The sequence below is a fragment of the Giraffa tippelskirchi genome, chromosome 4, assembly GCF_054371585.1.
Source record: "Giraffa tippelskirchi isolate mGirTip1 chromosome 4, T2T-mGirTip1v1.2.pri, whole genome shotgun sequence".
In the NCBI taxonomy this organism is placed as follows: domain Eukaryota; kingdom Metazoa; phylum Chordata; class Mammalia; order Artiodactyla; family Giraffidae; genus Giraffa; species Giraffa tippelskirchi.
This window is the reverse complement of record NC_137278.1, coordinates 123,850,115-123,874,704: the sequence shown is the minus strand read 5'-3', so window position 1 is coordinate 123,874,704 and position 24,590 is coordinate 123,850,115. Positions and strand designations below refer to the sequence as shown.

At 42.1% G+C, this 24,590-nt stretch overlaps 2 protein-coding genes and 1 long non-coding RNA gene across 4 annotated transcripts in view; 1 reads left to right on the top strand and 2 right to left on the bottom strand.

Moving 5' to 3' along the window:
• Window positions 1-10,589, bottom strand: part of LOC145546136 (uncharacterized) — a 58,031-nt gene extending 47,442 nt beyond the window's left edge. For both annotated transcript variants that reach the window (XR_014082545.1, XR_014082546.1), the window contains exon 1: window positions 10,352-10,589. This is a non-coding gene — a long non-coding RNA (uncharacterized LOC145546136). The remainder of the gene's footprint in view (window positions 1-10,351) is intronic.
• LOC145544545 (uncharacterized) lies at window positions 2,037-3,803 on the bottom strand. The gene is given in 1 exon segment (XM_081587448.1): window positions 2,037-3,803. A coding segment is annotated over 1 exon segment (1,290 nt). The 3' UTR covers window positions 2,037-2,513.
• A 388-nt stretch (window positions 10,590-10,977) lies between the features above and the next one.
• BTG1 (BTG anti-proliferation factor 1) lies at window positions 10,978-13,707 on the top strand. The gene is made up of 2 exons (XM_081592119.1): window positions 10,978-11,439; window positions 12,389-13,707. Exons 1-2 carry the CDS (start codon window positions 11,292-11,294, stop codon window positions 12,754-12,756), a joined length of 516 nt encoding a protein of 171 aa, XP_081448245.1. The 5' UTR covers window positions 10,978-11,291; the 3' UTR covers window positions 12,757-13,707.
• The last annotated feature ends 10,883 nt before the right edge of the window (window positions 13,708-24,590 follow it).

Here is a 24,590-nt window from a genome sequence, read left to right as displayed (position 1 = left end):
GCAGGGGACATGGGTTCGATCCCTGGTCTGGGAGGATCCCATGTGCCATGGAGCAGCTAAGCCCATGTCCCACACTGTAGAGCCCATGAACCCCAGCTACTGAAGCCTACACACCTAGAGCCCCTGCTTCAAAAACAAGAGAAGCCCCTGCTCTCCGCAACAACTAGAGAAAGCCTGTGTGCAGCAATGAAGACTCAGGACAACCAAAAATAAAAAAAAAAAAAAAGTAAATAAATAAATCTTTAAAAAAAAAAAAAAGAGTGGTGGGGGAGGCCTACTGGACAACCTTGTGAACTGTAATCAGTTCAGTTCAGTCGCTCAGTCCTGACCCTCTCTTTGTGACCCCATGAATCACAGCATGCAAGGCCTCTCTGTCCATCACCAACTCCTGGAGTTTACCCAAACTCATGTCCACTGAGTCAGTGACGTTATCCAGCCCTCTCATCCTATGTCGTCCCCTTCTCCTCCTGCCCCCAATCCTTCCCAGCATTAGGGTCTTTTCCAACGAGTCAACTCTTCACATCAGGTGGCCAAAGTATTGGAGTTTCAGCTTCAATATCAGTCCTTCCAATGAACACCCAGGACTGATCTCCCTTAGGATGGACTGGTTGGATCTCCTTCCAGTTCAAGGGACTCTCAAGAGTCTTCTCCAACACCACAGTTCAAAAGCATCAATTCTTTGGTGCTCAGCTTTCTTCACAGTCCAACTCTCACATCCATTCATGAATACTGGAAAAACCATAGCCTTGACTAGACAGACCTTTGTTGGCAAAGTAATGTCTGCTTTTTAATATGCTATCTAGGTTGGTCATAACATTCCTTCCAAGGAGTAAACGTCTTTCATTTTCATGGCTGCAATCACCATCTGCAGTGATTTTGGAGCCCCCCAAAATAAAGTCTGACAGTGTTTCCCCATCTATTTGCCATGAAGTGATGGGACCAGATGCCATGATCTTAGTTTTCTGAATGTTGAGCTTTAAGCCAACTTTTTCACTCTCCTCTTTCACTTTCATCAAGAGGCTTTTTAGCTCCTCTTCACTTTCTGCCCTAAGTATGGTGTCATCTGCATATCTGAGGTTATTGATATTTCTCCAGACATTCTTGATTCCAGCATGTGTTTCTTCCAGCCCAGCGTTTCTCATGATGTACTCTGCATATAAGTTAAATAAGCAGGGTAACAATATACAGCCTTGACGTATTCCTTTTCCTATTTGGGACCAGTCTGTTGTTCCATGTCCATTTCTAACTGTTGCTTCCTGACCTGCATACAGGTTTCTCAAGAGACAGGTCAGGTGGTCTGGTATTCCCATCTCTTTCAGAATTTTCCACAGTTGATTGTGATCCACACAGTCAAAGGCTTTGGCATAGTCAATAAAGCAGAAATAGATGTTTTTTCTGGAACTCTCTTGCTTTTTCGATGATCCAGCGGGTGTTGGCAATTTGATCTCTGGTTCCTCTGCCTTTTCTAAAACCAGCTTGAACATCTGGAAGGTCATGGTTCACGTATTGCTGAAGCCTGGCTTGGAGAATTTTGAGCATTACTTTACTAGCATGTGAGATGAGTGCAATTGTGCAGTAGTTTGAGCATTCTTTGGCATTGCCTTTCTTAGGGATTGGAATGAAAACTGACCTTTTCCAGTCCTGTGGCCACTGCTGACTTTTCCAAATTCGCTGGCATATTGAGGGCAGCACTTTCACAGCATCATCTTTCAGGATTTGAAATAGCTCAACTGGAATTCCATCACCTCCACTAGCTTTGTTTGTAGTGATGCTTCCTAAGGCCCACTTGACTTCACATTCCAGGATGTCTAGCTCTGGGTGAGTGATCACACCATCGTGATTGTCTGGGTTGTGAAGATCTTTTTTGTACAGTTCTTCTGTGTATTCTTGCCACCTCTTCTTAATATCTTCAGCTTCTGTTAGGTCCATACCATTTCTGTCCTTTATTGAGCCCATCTTTGCATGAAATGTTCCCTTGGTATCTCTAATTTTCTTGAAGAGATCTCTAGTCTTTCCCATTCTGTTGTTTTCCTCTATTTCTTTGCATTGATTGCTGAGGAAGGCTTTCTTATCTCTCCTTGCTATTCTTTGGAACTCTGCATTCAAATGGGAATATCTTTCCTTTTCTCCTTTGCTTTTCACTTCTCTTCTGTTCACAGCTATTTGTAAGGCCTCCTCAGACAACCATTTTGCTTTTTTGCATTTCTTTTCCATGGGGATGGTCTTGATCCCTGTCTCCTGTACAATGTCATGAACCTCCATCCATAGTTCATCAGGCACTCTATTAGATCTAGTCCCTTAAATCTATTTCTCACTTCCACTGTATAATCATAAGGGATTTGATTTAGGTCATACCTGAATGGTCTAGTGGTTTTCCCTACTTTCTTCAATTTCAGTCTGAATTTGGCAATAAGGAGTTCATGATGTGAGCCACAGTCAGCTCCCGGTCTTGTTTTTGCTGACTGTATAGAGCTTCTCCATCTTTGGCTGCAAATAATATAATCAATCTGATTTCAGTGTTGACCATCTGGTGATGTCCATGTGTAGAGTCTTCTCTTGTGTTGTTGGAAGAGGGTGTTTGCTATGACCAGTGCGTTCTCTTGGCAAAACTGTATTAGCCTTTGCCCTGCTTCATTCTGTGCTCCAAGGCCAAATTTGCCTGTTACTCCAGGTGATTCTTGCCTTCCTACTTTTTTTTTTTTCAGGTTTTGTGCAAGATTTAATAAAAAACGGACAAAAATAGGAGTGGCTGCTTTGAGCATTTCCAAGGCTGTGAAGGGTTTACCAGGATGGTATGGGGTGAGGCTCAGTGGATGTGTAAGAGCTGCTGCCCTTGCTCCAAGCCCTTGGGGAAGGTGCAGGCTCAGCCCCTCCTTGGGCTTCCAGGTCCTCCCTGGGCTTCGAGCTGTCAGCAGGGGACCCCCATCACAAGCTCTGGCCCCTCCTGTCCCGCCTGTGCGTGAGAGGTGAGAAAGAGCTAGCTTATCCCAGGCTGCTGGGCCATAATACTGACAGGGAGCTGGGGCAAGGCGGGGCAGGTTGCAGAAACCAGGGAAAGCTTGGATGAAGACCACAGGGAGTGGAGCGAGCCACCCACAGGCCAGTCTCTCATGCATCTGACCATAGTCAATGCAGACGACACGACCAAGAACAAGGACGACAATAAAAAATGAAGGGATGGGCAGGATTGGCACGGGGGCTGTGGCCAGGAGGTGTGTCCAAGCTGCATGGGAGCAACTAGTCGAGCTCCAGGTCCCGCGGGACTCAAAGAGCTTCAGGCGATCTTGCACTGTCAGGCCTTCCTTCAGACTCCTGGACCTGAGGCCTCTGAGCTGCCGGCCAACACAGGACCTGTCTGTCTTCAGGAAATTGGGGTTGCTCTTGGACTTCATGATGTCGTATCCAGACACAGGCTGGTTCTCTGGGGACTTCTCACCCAGCACTTCTGTGGCGGCTTTCAGCTGCTCCTTCAACCTGCTGACATCACAGTTGGCCTTCACCCTCACAATGCTGAGTTCTGTGTAGATATCTTTGTACTTGTCACTGGCGTACTTCTTGTTCTGGTTGTGAGCATTGAGCTCCTGGTTCTCACGCTGGCACTGCTGTAGGGCCTGCCGCTCGGCCTCCAGAGCCGGGGCCAGGTGGGCATTCTCCAGGCACTTCTGTGAGTGCTGCTCCGAGACGACCTCCAGCTCACACTGCACAGACTGCAGCTCCTCCAGCTACTGTCGCCGGAGGGCCTCCATGTCTGCATTGACGCTGCTGATCTGGGACTGCTGGCTCTTCTTCAGCTCCCGCTCCATCTCCTCACGGTGGTTGACTTCCTCCTTTTTGCATTCCAGTCCCCTATAATGAAAAGGACATCTTTTTCGAGTGTTAGTTCTAAAAGGTCTTGTAGGTCTTCATAGAACTGTTAAACCAGCTTCTTCAGTGTTACTGGTTGGGGTATAGGCTTGGATTACCGTGATATTGAATGGTTTGTCTTGGAAATGAACAAAGATCATTCTGTCATTTTTAAGATTGCATCCAAGTACTGCATTTCAGAATCTTTTGTTGACCATGATGGCTACACCATTTCTTCTAAGGGATTCCTGCCCACAGTAGTAGATATAATGGTCATCTGAGTTAAATTCACCCATTCCAGTCCATCTTAGTTCACTGATTCCTAGAATGTCGACATTCACTCTTCCAATGTGAACTGTAATACAGCCATTAAAAAAAAAAAAAAAAAATCTGGGACTTTCCTAGCAATAATGCAGGAAGCCAGGATCACAGGGATGAAGTGGAAGCCTGGAGTTTAGGAAGGACTCCTTGTGAACAACTTCAGGACAGAACGGTAATGTGAGAGAGTGGCAAAGAAGCAAAGGACACCGCTGCATAATCTGACATATAAAAATACTAAAATGTGTCTACATAACACGTGGAGAAATAAGACAAGAAACTTTAAATGGGAGCGATGTGGATACTACCACAGTATTTCTTAAGCAGCGTATCCAAGTCACTTTGGTCTCCATTCCATTTGCTTTGGAAATGTAGCCTATCCTAAAACAACATTTAGCTAAAACACTACGGAGTAATCTAACACTCAAGGAAGCCAGAAAGACAGTGCCACAGAGGTGAGTTACTTATCTTCTCAAATATTGACTGTCCAATTTTAAGCAGGACAAGTTGCTCTGTGTGATCTGTCAGCTGACAAACTGCAAGTCACGTTGTTTTTGTTACTGGTTGTTTTTTGTTATTGTTTGTTTTTTTGTGGGTTTTGTGTGTGTGTTTTTGCAAGTCATGGTTTTGATGGACTCATTTGTATTTAGATGTCTATTTAACATCAGTTAACAGCATTTACTATGTGTTGGCCTGTTTCTTAGGCATTCACAATAGTGAATGACAGAAGACGCCCACCCTGTGAGAATTTACAGACCAGAAACAAAGAGGGATTAGTAAACATAGTAAATCTAGTATGTCTGATCAGTACCAGGAAGGTACGGAGGGCAAGGGGAAGCAGAATACTGTAGAGACTTAGACAAGTCCAGAGAGTCAGGGAAGTCTTCTTGGAGGATAAGCAGATTATTAGCTAGGAACAAAAAAAGGGAGGCGATATTCCAGGCAGTGGGAATAGCATGTCCAATGAGTAGCATAAAAGCCTAATTTAGCACTCTCTTGTTCAGAGATTAATAGTTTTGATGAGTTCCCAAACACTGAAATGCAAAAGGTGAAATTTAAAATTTATTCACTTAAAAAGACCATGCTTCTGATATGGATACCTTTCTTATTTCTTATTTTGGGGGTGTTAAAATGTCATCTTTGCCCTGAAATGACAGTGACAGCAGATGATAATGTAATTCTTTAAATAACATCTTTGGCAAAATAAGATTTTCAAACTTGTGTTGATTCCTAAATTTTACTAGTCTATGAAATAGATGTCCTTTTCATTATAGGGGACTGGAATGCAAAAGTAGGAAGTCAAGAAACACCTGGCGTAACAGGCAGGTTTGGCCTTGGAGTACAGAATGAAGCAGGGCAAAGGCTAATAGAGTTTTGCCACGAGAACTCACTGGTAATAGCAAACACCCTATTCCAACAACACAAGAGAAGACTCTACACATGGACATCACCAGATGGTCAACACCGAAATCAGATTGATTATATTCTTTGCAGCCAAAGATGGAGAAGCTCTATACAGTCAGCAAAAACAAGACCAGGAGCAGACTGTGGCTCAGATCATGAACTGCTTATTGCCAAATTCAGACTGAAATTGAAGAAAGTAGGGAAAACCACTAGACCATTCAGGTATGACCTAGATCAAATCCCTTATGAGTATACAGTGGAAGTGACAAATAGATTTAAGGGACTAGACCTGATAGACAGAATGCCTGATGAACTATGGACAGAGGTTCGTGACATTGTACAGGAGACAGGGATCAAGAAAATCCCCATGGAAAAGAAATGCAAAAAAGCAAAATGGCTGTCTGAGGAGGCCTTACAGATAGCTGGGAAGAGAAGAGAAGCGAAAAGCAAAGGAGAAAAGGAAAGATATTCTCATCTGAATGCAGAGTTCCAAAGAATAGCAAGGAGAGATAAGAAAGCCTTCCTCAGCGATCAGTGCAAACAAATAGAGGAAAACAACAGATTGGGAAAGACTAGAGACCTCTTCAAGAAAATTAGAGATAGCAAGGGAACATTTCACGCAAAGATAGGCTCGATAAAGGACAGAAATGGTATGGACCTAACAGAAGCAGAAGATATTAAGAAGAGGTGGCAAGAATACACAGAAGAACTGTACAAAAAAGATCTTCACGACACAGATAATCACGATGGTGTGATCACTCACCTAGAGCCAGACATCCTGGAATGTGAAGTCAAGTGGGCCTTAGAAAGCATCACTACGAACAAAGCTAGTGGAGGTGATGGAATTCCAGTTGAGCTATTTCAAATCCTCAAAGGTGATGCTGTGAAAGTGCTGCACTCGAATGCCAGCAAATTTGGAAAACTCAGCAGTGGCCACAGGACTGCAAGAGGTCAGTCTTCGTTCCAATCCCAAAGAAAGGCAATGCCAAAGAATGCTCAAACTACCGCACAATTGCACTCATCTCACATGCTAGTAAAGTAATGCTCAAAATTCTCCAAGCCAGGCTTCAGCAATACGTGAACCATGACCTTCCAGATGTTCAAGCTGGTTTTAGAAAAGGCAGAGGAACCAGGGATCAAATTGCCAATATCCGCTGGATCATCGAAAAAGCAAGAGAGTTCCAGAAAAATATCTATTTCTGCTTTATTGACTATGCCAAAGCCTTTGACTGTGTGGATCACAATAAACTGTGGAAAATTCTGAAAGAGATGGGAATACCAGATCATCTGACCTGTCTCTTGAGAAACCTGTATGCAGGTCAGGAAGCAACAGTTAGAACTGGACATGGAACAACAGACTGGTTCCAAATAGGAAAAGGAGTACGTCAAGGCTGTATATTGTCACCCTGCTTATTTAACATATATGCAGAGTACATCATGAGAAACGCTGGGCTGGAAGAAACACAAGCTGGAATCAAGATTGCCGGGAGAAATATCAATAACCTCAGATATGCGGATGACACCACCCTTATGGCAGAAAGTGAAGAAGAACTAAAGAGCCTCTTGATGAAGGTGAAGGAGGAGAGTGAAAAAGTTGGCTTAAAGCTCAACGTTCAGAAAACTAAGATCATGGCATCTGGTCCCATCACTTCATGGGAAATAGATGGGGAAACGTGGAAACAGTGTCAGACTTTACTTTTTTGGGCTCCAGAATCACTGCTGATGGTGACTGCAGCCATGAAATTAAAAGACGCTTACTACTTGGAAGGAAGGTTATGGCCAACCTAGATAGCATGTTTAAAAGCAGAGACATTACTTTGCCAACAAAAGTCCGTCTAGTCAAGACTATGGTTTTTCCAGTGGTCATGTATGGATGTGAGAGTTGGACGGTGAAGAAAGCTGAGCGCCGCAGAATTGATGCTTTTGAACTGTGGTGTTGGAGAAGACTCTTGAGAGTTTCTTGGACTGCAAGGAGATCCAATCAATCCATCCTAAAAGAGATCAATCCTGGGTGTTCATTGGAAGGTCTGATGTTGAAGCTGAAGCTCCAATACTTTGGCCACCTCATGCGAAGGGTTGACTCATTGGAAAAGACCCTAATGCTGGGTAGGATTGGAGGCGGGAGGAGAAGGGGATGACAGAGGATGAGATGGTTGGATGGCATCACCGACTCAATGAACATGGGTTTGGGTAGACTCCGGGAGTTGATGATGGACAGAGAGGCCTGGCGTGCTGCAATTCATGGGGTCGCAGAGAGTCGGACACGACTGAGCGACTGAACTGAACTGAACTGAACTGATGAAATAGAGAAAGAAGTTCATTCCCTCATCCTATATAAAATTTTCTTTTTTTATCTCTCCCTTTTTTGGTTAACACAATTACTCAAAAAGTCTACAGGGAGCTGTGATTTGTTAGTCCAGAGCAAACTGTTCAGGGATGGGAATATAACTCAGCCCTTTGAGGATTCTAGTTGCCTGATAGTTTCCTCTATAGAAAGTACCTTCTGAATTGTTAAGCACTCCAAAGATCTGACATTTGTCACTTGCAGATTTATTTTGAAACCCAGGTTCTTGGATTGTTTTGACATATTACTTAAGTGTTTTTTTTTTAAATAGTGCTTTCAAAATTTTATAGGTTTTAGAAATTTGATAATTATATATATTATCAGGCAATTTAATATACCTATCTATCTAAGGACTTCCCTGGTGGTTCAGACAGTGAAGAATCTGTCTGCAATGTGGGAGACCCAGGTTCTATCCTCAGGTTGGGAAGACACACTGGAGGAGGACAGGGCAACCCACTCCAGTACTCTTGCCTGGGAAATCCCAAGGACCGAAGAGTCTGCCGAGTCTGTCAGTCCATTGGGTCAAAAAGTCAGACCCGACTGAGCGACTAAACAACAAAGTTATTCCACTTAGTCCTCATAACAACCTTTCCATTTTTTGGAGATTACCATGCAGAGAAGTTAAATAACTTGCCTAAGGACACAGAAGGAAGAGTTGAGTTTGTAAGTAGTTGGGAGTGCCCTGTAGTTTAGCATATTAACAAGATGAGAAGTGCCTTTACAAATTCAAAATGTCAAGAAATACCTCCTAGTTTCTTGAATGGGAACAGCCTTATCAAAGTTCTGGAAAAATATTACTAAACATATATATGTCCAGATTTGAAAACCATTAGCTATTAACATTGTCCACTATCTAAAGCTTGCATTTAGGACCAATATTTACCTCCTTTTTTCCCTCCTGAGTACTCCTTAGATCACCCTAGTGTAAAAGAGTAATTTTTTAAATCCATTTATCTCTTAAAGGAATGATTTAAAGTGGGAAACACACACATACAATAGAAAACAGTGGGAGGAAAACCTCTTCAAGAATATGTGAGTTCAACTTTCTGTTAACTCTATTCTACTGATTTTAAGAAGCATTCAGAAAGGGTACAGCTGCTGCCTGGGAAGGCAGTTAAAAGTAGTGGCCATTTCATAATATATGCAAATGTTAAATCATTATGTAGTACACTTGAAACTAGCATGATATTATACATCAAATATATTTCAATGAAAGAAAAGAAAAAGTAGTGGAGAAAATATGGGCTGGAAGACAGGACTGAATTTGGATCCTAATATTTTGTTAATTTCATTATTTTTATTTTGTAGATGAGTCAGTTCAAGCTCAAAATTTTTGAAGGACAAAAACTCACCTCATTTCTAACCTAATGCTCAAATGACTGATGGTGTAAGGGAAATGAACAGAGCAGATGAGTAAGGGTGGTGGGGGTTAGAAGGATATCAGAAAATGTAGATCTAGGGCTATGGTAATTTTAAGGATTTACTTGTTTCCCTATCTCCATTTTGAGTAGTGCAAGAGGTTTCACATCCCTAGGGAAGTAATTACCATGACATTTACTTTTAAGCACAGTTCTATCTGTAGAGTCCTAGAAGGAAACGAATGTACCTATTTACCATTATTTTTGATGCACTGATGCATTTATTCAAAGAAAATACTTTCATGTCAATGCTTTTAAATAATTCAGTTTTACTATCTTGTAAAGTATTTATTTCACATGTAACTACCTATAATTATTGTGTATAAATGAAAAAATAACCTAGAAGCTATTCTTTCAAGCCCAGTTTTACATATTTCATTCAAACAATTTTTTTTCTCCTACTGCTTTATGGTAAATTGTACTTTTCCCTTCATTTCTATACCCTTTGGCTCAGTAGTGTTTTGCAATATTGATGACCAACTAAGCTCAGGATATTTATTTCCATCTGGTAGAGTTCAGCTTCTGCCTCTTGTTTGCTTTCTCCATCTGCCCAGCTCACCATGTTTTTTTTTTCCTTTTCCCCTCCTCTTTAATGGAGTTCGGGTTAACCCTCTCGCAGGCCTAATCGTTTAAGCAGGCTCACGCCTTCTTATTCCCACCTACCACCCCCCCGCCCCCCCTCCGTTTGGCAAGTAGGACTTCAAGTAACCTTAAATGTCTGCGCCTAGTACTTTCACAACCTTCAAATTTTATCTTTATTTTCTTGTTTTATAAAGAACAGCAAAACGCGAAGGCTGAGACAGTTACTTAGTTTAGAAAAAGAAACCTTCGGTTTTGTGCGTAAACGGTGTAAAATGCATTATATAGATGTTTTTCTGTTTATAGATTAAACGTTGCGGTTACCATACTTATCTTCAATAACAGGCTTTCTTATCAGTTTTAAGACGGGTTCAGTAAGGACTCCATTCTTCTCTCCTTTTGACTCTTGATGTCACTAAACAGCAAACATAAAAGGCTTACTAACCCTCGAGAGCCGGTTCGCTCCACTTTCCTCCACACTCCCTGTATCCTCAGCACTGGTACCCGCACCCCGCTGCTCATCCTGCCCGTGGGGCCAGCCACGTAGACTCGGCGTCGGGGACGGGATGTAAACACCGAGTACAGTCAGCGGGCCACTGCCGTGCAGACGTATCCGTGCCGCCGGCGCGGGTGTACACAGCCTAAGCCGGGCTGCTTTTATCTGCACAGCATTACGCCTCCTCGCAGGCTAGCCTGGGCAGAGTACTCTTGCAGAGGATGCGCTGGCGCGGTGCCTCGAGTTGCTGGAACGGGAAGGAGGAGCTAGGGCTGGGGGGGCGGGGCTTTCACACGCGCACCCCTGGTTTCCTCCTTCCCCCGCCACTTGCTCCCCCTTCTTCGGCTGCCACTCCGGGGTTTATTTGTTTACAAGCGGATTACGTCAGCTCCTCCCTCTCTTCCCAGTCTATGGACCCGCCCCCTGGCCCCTTTTTCCCGCCCCCTCCGACTCCGAATCTGCTTGCGTCACAATGGTGCGATCTCTGGATTGGCTGGAGTCGGCCGTCACGCTCCAGCTACGCCACTTCCTTTCCGCGGCTCTATAAAAAGTGCTGCACCACCCCCTTGTCTCTTAGCCCGTCGGAGCTGGAAATGCAACTGTTGGGAGCTTCGGAGGCTGCGGAGCAGGAGGTGGAGGCGGCTGGGGAGGTCCGAGCGATGTGACCAGGCCGCCGTCGCTCGTCTCTTCCTTTTTCCTGCCTCCTCCTGTGTCGAAAATAACTTTTTTTTACTATAAAGAAAGGAGAAAAAAAAGTAGCCGTACACCGCTCACGCCCTCTCTCCCTCTCAGCCCTCTGACTTGTGAGGGAGCCCGGGGTGGCCGCTCCTCCGTCGGGGCTGCGCCGCCGAGCCCCGGCCGCCCCGGGCCGCCCCCGCCCGCCGCCCCCATGCATCCCTTCTACAGTCGGGCCGCCACCATGATAGGCGAGATCGCCGCCGCCGTGTCCTTCATCTCTAAGTTCCTCCGCACCAAGGGGCTCACGAGCGAGCGACAACTGCAGACCTTCAGCCAGAGCCTGCAGGAGCTGCTGGCAGGTGAGCGGGCCGTGGTGGCAGGAGGGCGAGGGACGCCGGGGGGACGCGGCCGCACTTGCTGGGGCCGGGCCGTCGGGGCCGCGGGAGTCTCCGCAGCGCCCCGGGCGACCGCGCTCGAGTCTGGCCGCGGGACGGTGGCTGGCGCGCCGGGCGGCCGCTAACGGCGGGTCCCGGGGAGGGCTTGGGGGTTGGGTCGAGGGTGCTCCCTTCCCCCGCCCCCCCGCGGCTGGCCCACGGAGGGGAGAAGAAAACTGACGCGCAACAAAGAAACTAAAGCCGACCGAGGCGGGAGCTGCGGTCCTCGGATGTTCCGCGTATTTGTGGGGACAAAGGAGCCGCGGGGCTGGGGTGGGTTCGACGCCTCCTCCCCCCACTCTGGTCCAACTGTTGCGGGCTCGGCTGTCGGGCCCGGGTTGGTAAAACAGCGCGGCTGTCCCGAAGCCCGCCCGCGACGGACGTGCGGTCTCTCCCCGCGCCTCCTACCCCTGCCCATTAATCATCGGGTTTGTCACTGGCACAATTACAGCCCTGCCCAGAGCGTGGTTTAGGGTGGCTTGTTTTCCTTCCCTTCGGGGTTAACACTCCGGTGGCGCTTCTCCTCCAAAGTCATAAACCCCATTGTGTGGCCAGGGTGGGGTGGAGAAAGTAAACAGGTTCCCGCCTGGCCGCCGGTGCCGTCCGGCTGGCGCAGGCAGCGCGCCTGATTCCCGTTTTGGAGACTCAGCCGGTTGGTTCCCGGAGATTGTTTTGTCCCGTGCAACTGTTATTTCTAAAACCCTGCCCTGCTCGTTTTCCATCCATCCACATCCGCGAATGCGATGCTGGGCTTTAAAAAAAAAAGTTGATACTCGGCATTTTCAGTCAAAGGAGCCAACGGAAGAAGGAAACTAAGGCGGGAGCCGGAGTAACGGCGTCTAAGCATTGTTTTCTCTCTTCTTTTCTTCTATAGAACATTATAAACATCACTGGTTCCCAGAGAAGCCCTGCAAGGGATCAGGTTACCGTTGTATTCGCATCAACCATAAAATGGATCCTCTGATTGGACAGGCGGCGCAGCGGATTGGACTGAGCAGTCAGGAGCTGTTCAGGCTTCTCCCAAGTGAACTCACGCTCTGGGTTGACCCGTACGAAGTGTCCTACAGAATTGGCGAGGATGGCTCCATCTGTGTGCTGTACGAAGCCTCACCAGCAGGAGGTAGCACCCAAAACAGCACCAACGTGCAAATGGTAGACAGCAGAATCAGCTGTAAGGAGGAACTTCTCTTGGGCAGAACAAGCCCTTCCAAAAACTACAATATGATGACTGTATCAGGTTAAGATATAGTCTATGGATGGATCATCTTATAATGGATGGATAAATTTGATTTTTGCTTTGGGTGGGCTCCCCTTGGGGGGATGGATTATGGAATTTAAACCATGTCACAGCTGTGAAGATCTGGCACAAGATAAGAGTGGTAAAAAAAAAAAAAATTTTTAAGTGACAGTGCCATAGTTTCGACAGTACCTTTTCAATGATTCTAATAGCCTGTGAGTCCAAGTAAATGATCATCTTATTTGCTAGGAGTGAAGTCCTAGGATGGTTTCAGTTTCTCCCAGACATGATACCTAAATTTTTACGTCAGTCCCTTTAATGCAAATCTGTATTTCTCTGCAGTAGAACTTGCAGAGAAAATTTGCACTATTACACTTAAAAGTTGTTATCCTTTTTGGCAGCTCAATAGGAAAGCTCAACATTTTAAACATGGTAGTACTGGAAATTTTATGACAAGACTTTTACCTAGCACTTAAGTATGTATAAATGTACATAAGACAAACTAGTAAGCATGACCTGGGGAAATGGTCAGATCTTGTATTGTGTTTTTGGCCTTGAAAGTAGCAAGTGACCAGAATCTGCCTTGGCAACAGGCTTTAAAAAAAAAAAAAAAGACCCTTAAAAAGACACTGTCTCAACTGTGGTGTTAGCACCAGCCAGCTCTCTGTACATTTGCTAGCTTGTAGTTTTCTAAGACTGAGTAAACTTCTTATTTTTAGAAAGTGGAGGTCTGGTTTGTAACTCTCCTTGTACTTAATTGGGTAAAAGTCTTTTCCACAAACCACCATCTATTTTGTGAACTTTGTTAGTCATCTTTTATTTGGTAAATTATGAACTGGTGTAAATTTGTACAGTTCATGTATATTGATTGTGGCAAAGTTGTACAGATTTCTATATTTTGAATGAGAAATTTTTCTTCTCTCTATAATAAATTGTTTCTTATCTTGGCATTTTAATCAATCTCTTGTCATGATTATAGAGGTTCAGTTAAAAGAAATATGTTTCTCAAAAGACAGGTTCTGTAAGTCATGTAAATGTCAGTTGCACACTGGTCATGCTGAAAAACATTTGTTAAGGAGTAAAGATGATTTTTGTATACAAATTTAGGTGTTAGAGGGGTAACATACTTTTCTAAAAAGTTCTAAAGTTGAAACATTGGACACAGTCCCAAGCTAATCACATGAAATGAGGATGAGACAAAGGTAACATCAACCAAAAAGAGTTACTCAAAGGATTACATTTCATTGCTTCTCTGTTGAAGTGAAGAGATATACGTTCCATTCTGGCCCACCTTTGAAAAAGTCATTTTGCCCCATGGATTCCTTGTTCATTTAGAAAATCCTGGGGCAGGTGACCCATAGTCTTAAAGACCGGGCTAATCACTGCAGAGACATTGGTTGCTTTTTGCCTTTCGTCAGCTGCAAGATTTACATAAAAAAATCACTTAAGCTGGAATTCAACAAAAGGTATGTTTGAATTTTTATTCTCAAGTTGAAATGCTGAGTTCTTGATGCATCATTTTCAGACTTCAGATAAATACTAAGTACCTAAATGAAACAAATGAACACTTCCTGCTGGAGTGTAGATTGCTCCACTAACCCATATGATAAAGCTGTTTCATAATTCTTTGGCTGTAGGAAGAATAACATGGTTTTTCAGTACAAGTTGAAAATGAAAAATTTCTGAGTTTTTCTCTAAGTATGTTACTAACAGTGGGTTTTGGGTGGTATCCATGTAAACATGGTCAAACTGGAAACAACACAATCTAGGTTATTTGGGAATCAGTAGTCCGAAATAAGTTTGGAGTTTTATTTCTCCCTGTACATTCTTATTTCTGTAGAGAGAAAGGAATACCCGGCTAAACAAGCAGGTATTTAGAATACAAAGGATGTTTGTGTACTTTACCAGCAGGCTGTCCTTGAGAGTTTGAATTATAACCGTAACACATGGACTACCCTTGCCACTTACTAATGGTGTTATTTTTCAGTCTTCTTCGGAATCCTACCCCCACCCCCTCTAGTTTTTCAAACAAATTTACAATAAAATAGCTGGTAGTATGGTTTTTACACAGATCTTAGCCCCAGTGCTGTCTGCTACTGTTTACCAACTACATTTCATCTGGTAACTCATTTGAAGCTGTGTGTGCCTGTGCTCAGAAGCTAGTAACTGGGACCTGGGGCAAAGGATAACTTTCAGGCAGTTTAGGGGGATATATTTTACTACCTAAAACTTTTGTCAAACCTTTTCTCAGATGGGGAGTCATTCTTGAAGATACTGACATCAGACTCTGGGGTACTTTAAAGAAATTTGATGTGAGGAGAACTTAATGAAAACGAATTCAGGTGATATCTGGCATATAAGGAACTGGTAAAAGTTCCTCTTTAAAAGGGTTGCAAACATCACTAAGACCTAGCATCCAGCTGTTTCCTGTGACTTTAACATTCCCCAGACAATTGTCTCCAGTTTAGTAACTATTTAATACATCTTTTTCATTGCTTCTGAGAATGTTTTACCAGCCATTTTGATAAAAGCATTTGAGTCTCTGTTGTATGCACGTACAGGTGTGTGCCAGGCCTATACACGTAGGCATTTGTACCAGTTGTGTACTTTTTTAAAAAACTTAAATCTTGATAGAATTTAAAGGGCATTTTACACTGCTTGAGTTAAGAGTTTCTTAAAGATCCTTTCTTAAATGGATCTGCTTTTTTTCCTCTTTCACTGCTTTCAATATTGTTAGTTGCCACTGGCTCCGAGATTCATGTTTATTGGCACTAAGTTTAGAAATAATTACTTTGAATTTTAACAGGTAGTTTTAAAATCACTTTCTTCAAATGTAAATATTTTCTTGCTCTATAATGCAAGAATGAAGAAGGTGTAAAGTGGATTGTATGGAGAGTTACCCTAGTTCCTGCTGGCTGTTGGCTTTCCCCCTGCAATCTGGAATGACAGTCACATGTTGGTCACTCTTAATTTCCAATATTTTTGTAATGATAGAGTGGGTAGGCCACTAGAAAATTGCTTTCTGGTACAATCGCACAAATGATTTCTCCTGCATTGTAGGCAGACGCTTTACCATCTGAGCCACCAGGGAAGTCCTTCCTGAAGTCACTATAACTCAAATTGGAAGTAATGTTTTGTATAGGTGTTACACATCACAGGATTGGCCTTTAAATTAAAAGGAAGCAATATTCCTGACTATTCTTGAGTTTCATGACTAAAGGTTTCAAACTCCCTTTAATCTTAGGAACAAATATATCTACTATTGACATTTTCTTTGATGATTTTTAATATATCTGATACTGTCCTTCCTCTTTGCAGAAGAGAAATAAGATAACTGCAACAGTCTTTGGTATGTTGAAGTTTAAAAATACTACTTCTCCCCTTTGCATCCTTACTTCAGGCGATATGATACGAGACTATTGATAAGCTTTGTTGGGAGATTTTGTCCATAGTTTTATATATATATATATATTTCAAAAAGTGTATTTTGGATTGTCTGAAATGCTGCATTTTGTACTTACCTGAAGGTATGCAAATAATTTAGTCTTGTCCCTCAGTCTCTGCAATCAAACTTTTGTACATGACTGCTGCCGAAAGTATAGCAATGGTTTATTTTTCATGTTTGAAACGTAACGGTTTGAAAAAAATCTTTTGTAGGGAAATGGTTAGTAGTTTGTGCTACTAACTAAATCCAAACCAAGCTGCTTCACTGAGTCCATAGGTCATTTACATGAATACAAAGGGGCCAGAGGAGTTCATGGGTTGAATTATTTCTGGTTATTTCTAGAAATCTTTGTTTTCTGCTAAAAGTGAAGGAAAATCATTAAGCAAGATGTTAAGTTTGGTAATTCTGAGATGCTCCTGAGCAAGTAAGCCTTTAGGTTGTATAGTGAGGATTGACACCATTTCCTCAACAGACAAAGCTTGGAGTATAATTGACAGTTATTTTGACTGCCATGTTGACTTGATGTACCAGTTTTTTTTGGCATTGATCAGTGTGTCAAACAGGAGCGGAAAAACGGTAAGGCTTCCATCATAGGATACTCAATTTTCTTTTTTTTTTCCTTAATGCTTTCTCATCTGATAGTTGAATAATCTTACAGGGAACGTTTGAGAGTTCAATTTCTGACTTTTGTATGAGTCTTTTCATGTTAATTTGTTGTTTTAGTGTGGACGATGCAGTGATCTTTTGGGAATTGTGTAATTATAGATTAATAATACTGAGAGAAGAACTGATTCAAGTCCAGGGTTGGATAAGAAGGAGGAAATGGAGGAGATGAAAAGTAGGAAACTTAGCTGAAATGGAGGAATTTAAAGGTTTAGTAATAAAAATGAATTTGCTGTGGTCATAGGTGTTCATCAAGAGAGAGATTTGTGCACCTTGGTCTTTGGCAGAGGGTTTGGGAAATACTACTGTAGGGATTCTGTAATTTATGAATCTAGGACAAAGTACATTCAGTTTGTGAATAATCAGGTCAAAGTGGTAGTGAGGTTTATGGCCCATATTAAGTGGAAACTGAGCTTGGGGTAAGAGTGATGAGAAGTATAAATAAAGCACATTCCTACAAGCATTTTTAAGGAAGTTCAAATATAGTGCTCAATGCCTTTGTCTCAGTGTTTTGTAAAGGGAAAAGATTTAAGCCGTCTAATAAACTTTGATGATGATAGCCTCGTTCCTGATACCTCTAAGTTGTGAAGGCATTTGTGACTGCATTCCTGATGATAGAAGGATAATTGAGTGTAGGCCAGACACCTATCATCATAATAGGGGCCACAAAACGGAGAAAAACTGTCACTAACTGCATTCTTGTGTTTGGAGAATATTACATCAAACACTAATTATTTCAAACTGTACATTGATAGAAGACATGTTTACTCATGGGTATTCTTTAGTAATTAGATAGCTCATCTCCAAAGTTATATCATTCTTTTAAAATATTGTTGCTTGTGTTTTTATATGCGTATGCAAAAGCACATGGTACATTTTATAAACAGGTATGTATATTGGGGATATACTAAAAATTTTATTGATGGGGTGCATGAACAAAAAATTGAAACTATTTCTCTAGATTATCACTAGAGTAGATGAGTGTTTTTTCTCTCAAGAGTAAGTTGATTATTACGTTATTTAAGTGATGATATTGTCTTAGAAGAAGAAGCTGTTGTAGCAATCCAGAGAAAGTTGTTTAGTTTTCGTTAACCTGCTTGAGTGCTTAGTTGTAAAACTAAGACATCTTTTAACACCCAACCGGTACCCCAAATTAAGTGCTAATACCAATTCAAAGTCCATGTGATCCTATATATTAAATTATGTATTGCTATGTTTTAAAATTCACATTTTATGTTCTTAGAAATTTTCTTTTTAAATGTTAGGGTTCTTGTAACATTTCATTTATTTGCATGGTTGTAAAAGAACAGACTTGATGTAGTAGTAGGTCAGTGCTTATTTAGTTTTTGCAATTATGATTTAGCCAGAAATCTCGTTTCTTTTCCCTCTTGTTCTGAGCAATCCCTAAATTTTTAGGAAAGAAAGATGACTAACCAATTGGACTTTTATTTGAGAAGATTCTATATATGGGCATAAACCTAAAATGGTAATATATAACAATTATGCTATAAGTTAGACTGAGTGCATTTTTCAGTCTTGATTTATGACAGTTTGTCCCCTCAAGTCAATAGACTAAATGGAGCTGTATTTTCTGTAAGTTGCACTTGTAAGACTTCAGGTTACCTATGTACATTTTTATTTGACCTCCCAACAACTGGGTGAGATTGGCAGGTAGGTAAGTCAGTATTTTTAATCTTTATTTTATGGATAGAAAACTTGAGGTTTAGGGAGTTAAATTTGCACCAAAGGTAAACAGCTAGTAAATGGTTAATTCATAATTTGAACTCAGGCCTTACTAAACCCAGAATCCAAGTTGTTAACTCTTAGTATATTGTGATATAGATTGATTTAACCTTGTTTTCACATTGTTAGAACATGCAAGCCTTAACTTCTCATGGCTAATGAGTCATCTTTGGTCATTTTCAGCCTTGAAATCAATCTTTTTACTCTTTATGTCCAGGAAGTATAAGACTGTCTTAAACAAGGCTTCTTTAGGAGGCGGTTAGAATTTAGTATAAAGAATACTTGTCTTGGACTCCCCTGGTGGCTTCAATTGTAAAGAATCCACATGCAATGTGGGAGACCTGGGTTCAATCCCTGGGTTGGGAAGGGGAGGGCATGGCAACCCACTCCAGGATTATTGCCTGGGGAATCCCCATGGACAGAGGAGCCTGGGATCGCAAAGAGTCAGACACGATTGAGCGACTAAGCACAGCACACAGTCTTGGACTTGAAAGAATGCATAGGAATCCAAGCCTGTGCCAGCTTGCGCCTTGTGGCTTTGGACAAATTACTTAGCCTCTCTGGGCCTATTCACTTCATGTGTGAAACTGGAAATAAAAACCAGTCTGTTGTTAAGGTCAAACACCTAGGCAAACACTGAGCCCAGAATGGCTGGATTCCTAGAAGTTGGATGGGTACTCTGTATCATGGAAGCAGATGAAGTAGGGAAGATGGTTTTCTTGGATTCTTGAAAATTAGATGGTGTCACCTGACAGTGCTTGGAGTTTCTTGAAAGTCTTGCTTTAGCCAATAGCTGTGAGAAATACGCTTGTGTTTTTGAAATAATATAGGAAGGAAAATGAACTGCCCCTCCCCTGCTCTCCTCCATCTTTTAAGGGTGAAAGTACAGATAATCTAGGTCTTGCATATTTATTTTACCTTAACATTGTGCTTTTCAGAGCCATATTCTCAGTAAAGTGGGAGGGGAAATAAATTTTTCAGATCTTTCATTTGTATTGAGGACACTTTTAGGTTGGGACAGGGAGTGAAATTATCAATTACCACTATAGTGGTGGAACCCAGACAGTGCACATTTGCATCCATTATCTTGTTTAATCCTTACCACTCTTTGCTATATAAAATAGGTTGACTTTTCCCAGGGTTTGCAGTCCTTTGAGCCATATGTATTTGGCTGTGTTTTCACAAGAGATTTTCAAACAGAACTCAGTGGTTCTCAATCTTCTTAATCTAGAGTGGTTTGAGTACCTCCTTTACTGCAAAGAAAAGCAGTCGTTTTTTTAATAAGCGATCAGTTTGGGTTTGAGTTTCTTCTTGTGATGTAACCTGTTGCAACGTTTGCTTGAATCACTAATAATATAATTGATTTTTTTCTAGTCAGTCATAGGTGACTCACTGACCATGAGTTCTTTCTGGTTTAAACTCAAGTCCCTTTTACTGTGATGCTGTCTTCATTGAGCTAGGTTGTATAACACTGCATAACTCTATGAAGTAGGCACACTCAGCCAGCAGAGCTTCTTGCTGATTTATTTTGTAATAGTATATACTGGAAACTATTGGAAATATATATACATAGGAAACAAAGGGCTTCAAGAGACTTAGAGGCAAAATTCCTTCAACCCTTTCAGAAGTCTTGCATCTTAAAGCTCCTGTGTGGTTCAGACCTTGCTTGAAGTTGTGTGTAGCTTTGTGAATTAGTCATTGTGTTCCTGTCATATATTTAAGATTGTGAGGTAAGAGGAAGAGTTGGGAACTAACTTGAAACGAGGTTTGGGTGGCCATTGTTGTCAGAACAGTTATCCCATGAGACAGCAGTTATGGTTGTGGAGTTAGAGATGGGGTACTTGTGTAATATTTAAATAATAGATGTCTGCTGTCTTCTAGTTGCCAGATTCTTGCATTTACTCATTTCCCTTGACCTTTAAGTCTGCTGGGATCCTTTCTAGTGGTTAACGAATGATCAGTGTTTTGTCCTGTATCTGTTGTATTTATTGAGCAAATACTTACTGAGCCCTTCTGTGTGCTAAGGACTGTGCTATAAGCACTGAGGATACAAAAATAGTCACTTTCTCTGCTCTCAAGGGGCTTGGAGTCTAGTGGCAGAGAGAGAGTTACCCAACAAATGTAAAAATTGGACCTGAGAGATACTCAGGGAAGAAACACGGTGGAGTGGTGTCCTGAGAGACATGACTACTGTAGAAAGACTTCCAGAGAAAGGACTACTTGAGCTGAGACCTGAAGGATGAGTAGGGGTTTTCAGTGAAGAAGGCAGGGAAGAGTTAAGTGTGCGGCTGAATTCCCAGGTGGTTCAGTTCAGTCACTCAGTTGTTTCCAGCTCTTTGCGACCCCATGGACTGCAGCACTCCAGGCCTTCCTGTCCATCACCGACTCCCAGAGTTTACTCAAATTCATGTCCATTGAGTCGATGATGCCATCCAACCATCTGTCATCCCCTTCTCCTCCCGCCTTCAATCCTTCCCAGTATCATGGTATTTTCAAATGAGTCAGTTCTTCACATCTCGTGGCCAAAGTATTGGAGTTTCAGCTTCAGCATCAGTCCTTCCAATGAATATTCAGGACTGATTTCTTTTAGGATGGACTGGTTTGATCTCCTTGCAGTCCAAGGGACTGTCAAGAGTCTTCTCCAACACCACAGTTCAAAAGCATCAGTTCTTTGGTGCTCAGCTTTCTTTGTAGTCTAGCTCTCACATCTGTACATGACTACTGGAAAAACCATAGCCTTGACTAGACGGACCTTTGTTGGCAAAGTAATGTCTCTGCTTTTTAATATGCTGTCTTGGTTGGTCATAACTTTTCTTCCAAGGAGCAAGTGTCTTTCAATTTCATGGCTGCAATCACCATCTGCAGTGATTTTGGAGCCCCCAAAAGTAAAGTCTGTCACTGATTCCATTGTTTCCCCATCTATTTCCCATGAAGTGTTGGGACCAGATGCCATGATCTTCATTTTCTGAATGTTGAGTTTTAAGCCAACTTTTTCATTCTCTTTCGCTTTCATCAAGAGGTTCTTTAGTTCCTCTTCACTTTCTTCCATATGGTGGTGTCATCTGTGTACCTGAGGTTATTGATATTTCTCCCAGCAATCTTGATTTCAGCATGTGCTTCATCCAGCACAGCGTTTCTCATGATGTCCTTTGCAAGTTAAATAAGCAGGGTGACAGTATACAGCCTTGACGCGCTCCTTTCCCTATTTGGAGCCAGTCTGTTGTTCCATGTCCAGTTCTAACTGTTGCTTCCTGACCTGCATACAAGTTTCTCATGAGGCAGGTCAGGTGGTCTGGGATTCCCATCTCTTTCAGAATTTTCCACAGTTGATTGTGATCCACATAGTCAAAGGCTTTGGCATAGTCAATAAAGCAGAAATTGATGTTTTTCTGGAACTCTCTTGCTTTTTTGATGATCCAACAGATGTTGGCAATTTGATCTCTGGTTCCTCTGCCTTTTCTAAATCCAGCGTGAACATCTGGAAGTTCACGGTTCACATACTTTACCAGGTGGCGCTAGTGGTAAAGAACCTGCCTCCCAATGTGGGACACCCAAGAGATACAGGTTTGATCCGTGGGTCACGAAGATACCCTGGAGGAGGAAATGGCAACCCACTCTAGTATTATTGTTGGGAGAATGCCATGGACAGAGGAGCCTGGTGGGCTACAGTCCATAGGTCTCACAGAGTTGGACATGACTGAGAGCAACTTAGCAGAGGTATACGGAGGAAGACCAGTGTGGAGAAATAAGGAATGAGGCCAAATCATGGGTTTTCTAGGTAGAGGAGTGACCATGTAATTTGATCAATAAGTTTATCAACCAGACTGTGACTCTTTAGAGTAAAACAGGGTGCTGTTAATAATTAAACCCAGAGTATGAGCATCGGCCAGAACATACTCACTTTTATGAGCCATGTTGATAGCATCTCTTTGAATAAGGGCTGGGCAACCAACAGTGCCTCTACTTCTAGTGAACAACAGGTCAGAGAATTAGAACACCTTATCCAGTCCAAAAGGAACTCAAATAGAATTCAAAGGAGTGTTTTTCAGAACAGCTAGATTTATGATTTGCTTTAGTACAGACATAAGTGACTTTCATGTTATAAACATTTAGCATGGAAAGTTGGGTTTTCATGTGAAGTACTTCCATGGTATATGATTCAAACATTTCTCAAGTATTTTCCACATTTTTGTTGTTGTTATAGCACTTGTCATTTGCAATGAGTGTTTATTTAAATGAATTTTTTTTAAGTTTCATTCTGAGTTTACATTTTGAGTATAAGTGAGTCACTTAGATTTTTTTCCTTTAAATTGATGTAGAAACTTTATATACAGTTAAATGCATCAAGTCCAGTGAATTTTGCACACCCATGTAATCTACACTCAGATCCAGAGATATAACATCTCTCTTTTACCCCAGAAAACTCCCTTTTGAGGCACTTAAAATTTGATTAAGAAATATGGTTGTGGAGCCAGGCCTCAAATTAGAAATGAGTTGTTTTCTCTCTCCTTTTATAATGTTATTTTTGCTTCCTAAACATGTGGTAGTGGTTTCTTTAAACATGAAGGAAATTGTCCCCAGAAGAAACCGTTGCCTTTCAACTAGTTATGATTTAGTGGTTACTAATATGGTTTATCCCTGCCCAATTGGCTATGGCTTTTTAGTCTTTTAAAGTGAGTAGTAACATTTGAGTCATACCTCTATCACTGACTCACGAACTTACTAAGGGTTGCCTAGTGTTTATTATTATACTGAAACTTTAGAATCTTGAGCAACTGAAAAAGATTGTGATAATGCCAGATTTACATAATATTCTCCCCTGGTCCCCATCTTTTTTGTTTAGCCCAATGATGTCAGTCTATAGAGCAGACTGCAGATAAGGAGAAGAGACAAGCCAATGTTAAACTTGTATGTAGAGCTGAATCCTAGCCTTGAGTACCTCCGTCTCAAAGTTCTCAACTCCAGTTGCCAAGGAGCAGTTAGAATATCAACCTGAGTTATAGCACAATTAGTTGTGAAATTGATTGAACTCAAGAGCTGTATGTCACTGTCTTTAAAGATTCTTAAATGTAGAGATGGAAAGACTTGTTCTGAAGAGACTGTTAATGAGTTTGGGATCTATGGAGGGATGGAGAAAGGGGGTAATTCATCAATGATTGAAAAGGGAGTTTTTACTCCCTTTTTTCCTGTAGTTTTGATGTTCTAATTTGTAGCCTGATCTGGAACCAGACCTTTTTTTTCCCCCAACTGTACTGAGTCTTCGTTGCATACCGTGGGCTCTGTAGTTTGCGGTACATAGGCTCTCTAGTTGGAGCACATGGGTTCTTAGTTCCCTGACCAGGGATTGAACCCACATCCCCTGCATTGCAAGGCAGATTCTTAACCATTGGACCATAAGGGAAGTCCCTGGAAGCAGATCTTGAATTAACTATTTTTATTTTTCCTGAGGAAGATAACGTGTTTTCTTAGCAAGCCTTCTGCTGCCAAAGTAGTGCTGTGTTGTGATGGTGATGATGGTTAGTGGCTTAGACATTTCTTTCTTAGGGCAGTACTACCTAATATTTCAGTACTAGTTGGACTTTTCTCCCCCACACTCCATTTAAAAAGAGTGAATTTAGATGTATGGAAGGTTAAAGCCGTATTTGGTTAGGACGGGGCTTTCCAGTTGGAGAGGCTGCTACTCTGATCACATATTACTAGCAGTTTCATTCCTCATTTTCAAAAACTTTTGTGCATTAAGCACAGGAAAATTTAATACAGCATTTCCATTGTATGTACATTGAGGAATTTTCCTTCCTTCTTACTGCAGTCCTCTTACTGGCAAGGCTTCCGGTAGCACCAGACAGCTTTGGATTTCCTCTACTGCTTTGCTTCCATAAAAATCAGACCTGAAGCTTCAGGCACTTCCTGTAGACTTCCTGAGTGCCAGGACTGTGCACCTATGTGCGTCCCTTTACTGACCCCTCATCACAGGCCTGTAAGATAGAC

Excerpts from the sequence above, each read along its gene's own strand:
- BTG1 (XM_081592119.1), top strand. The coding sequence starts at position 11,292 with ATGCATCCCTTCTACAGTCGGGCCGCCACCATGATAGGCGAGATCGCC. Across the intron at positions 11,440-12,388 it reads CCTGCAGGAGCTGCTGGCAG|AACATTATAAACATCACTGG; the intron begins GTGAGCGGGCCG and ends TTTCTTCTATAG.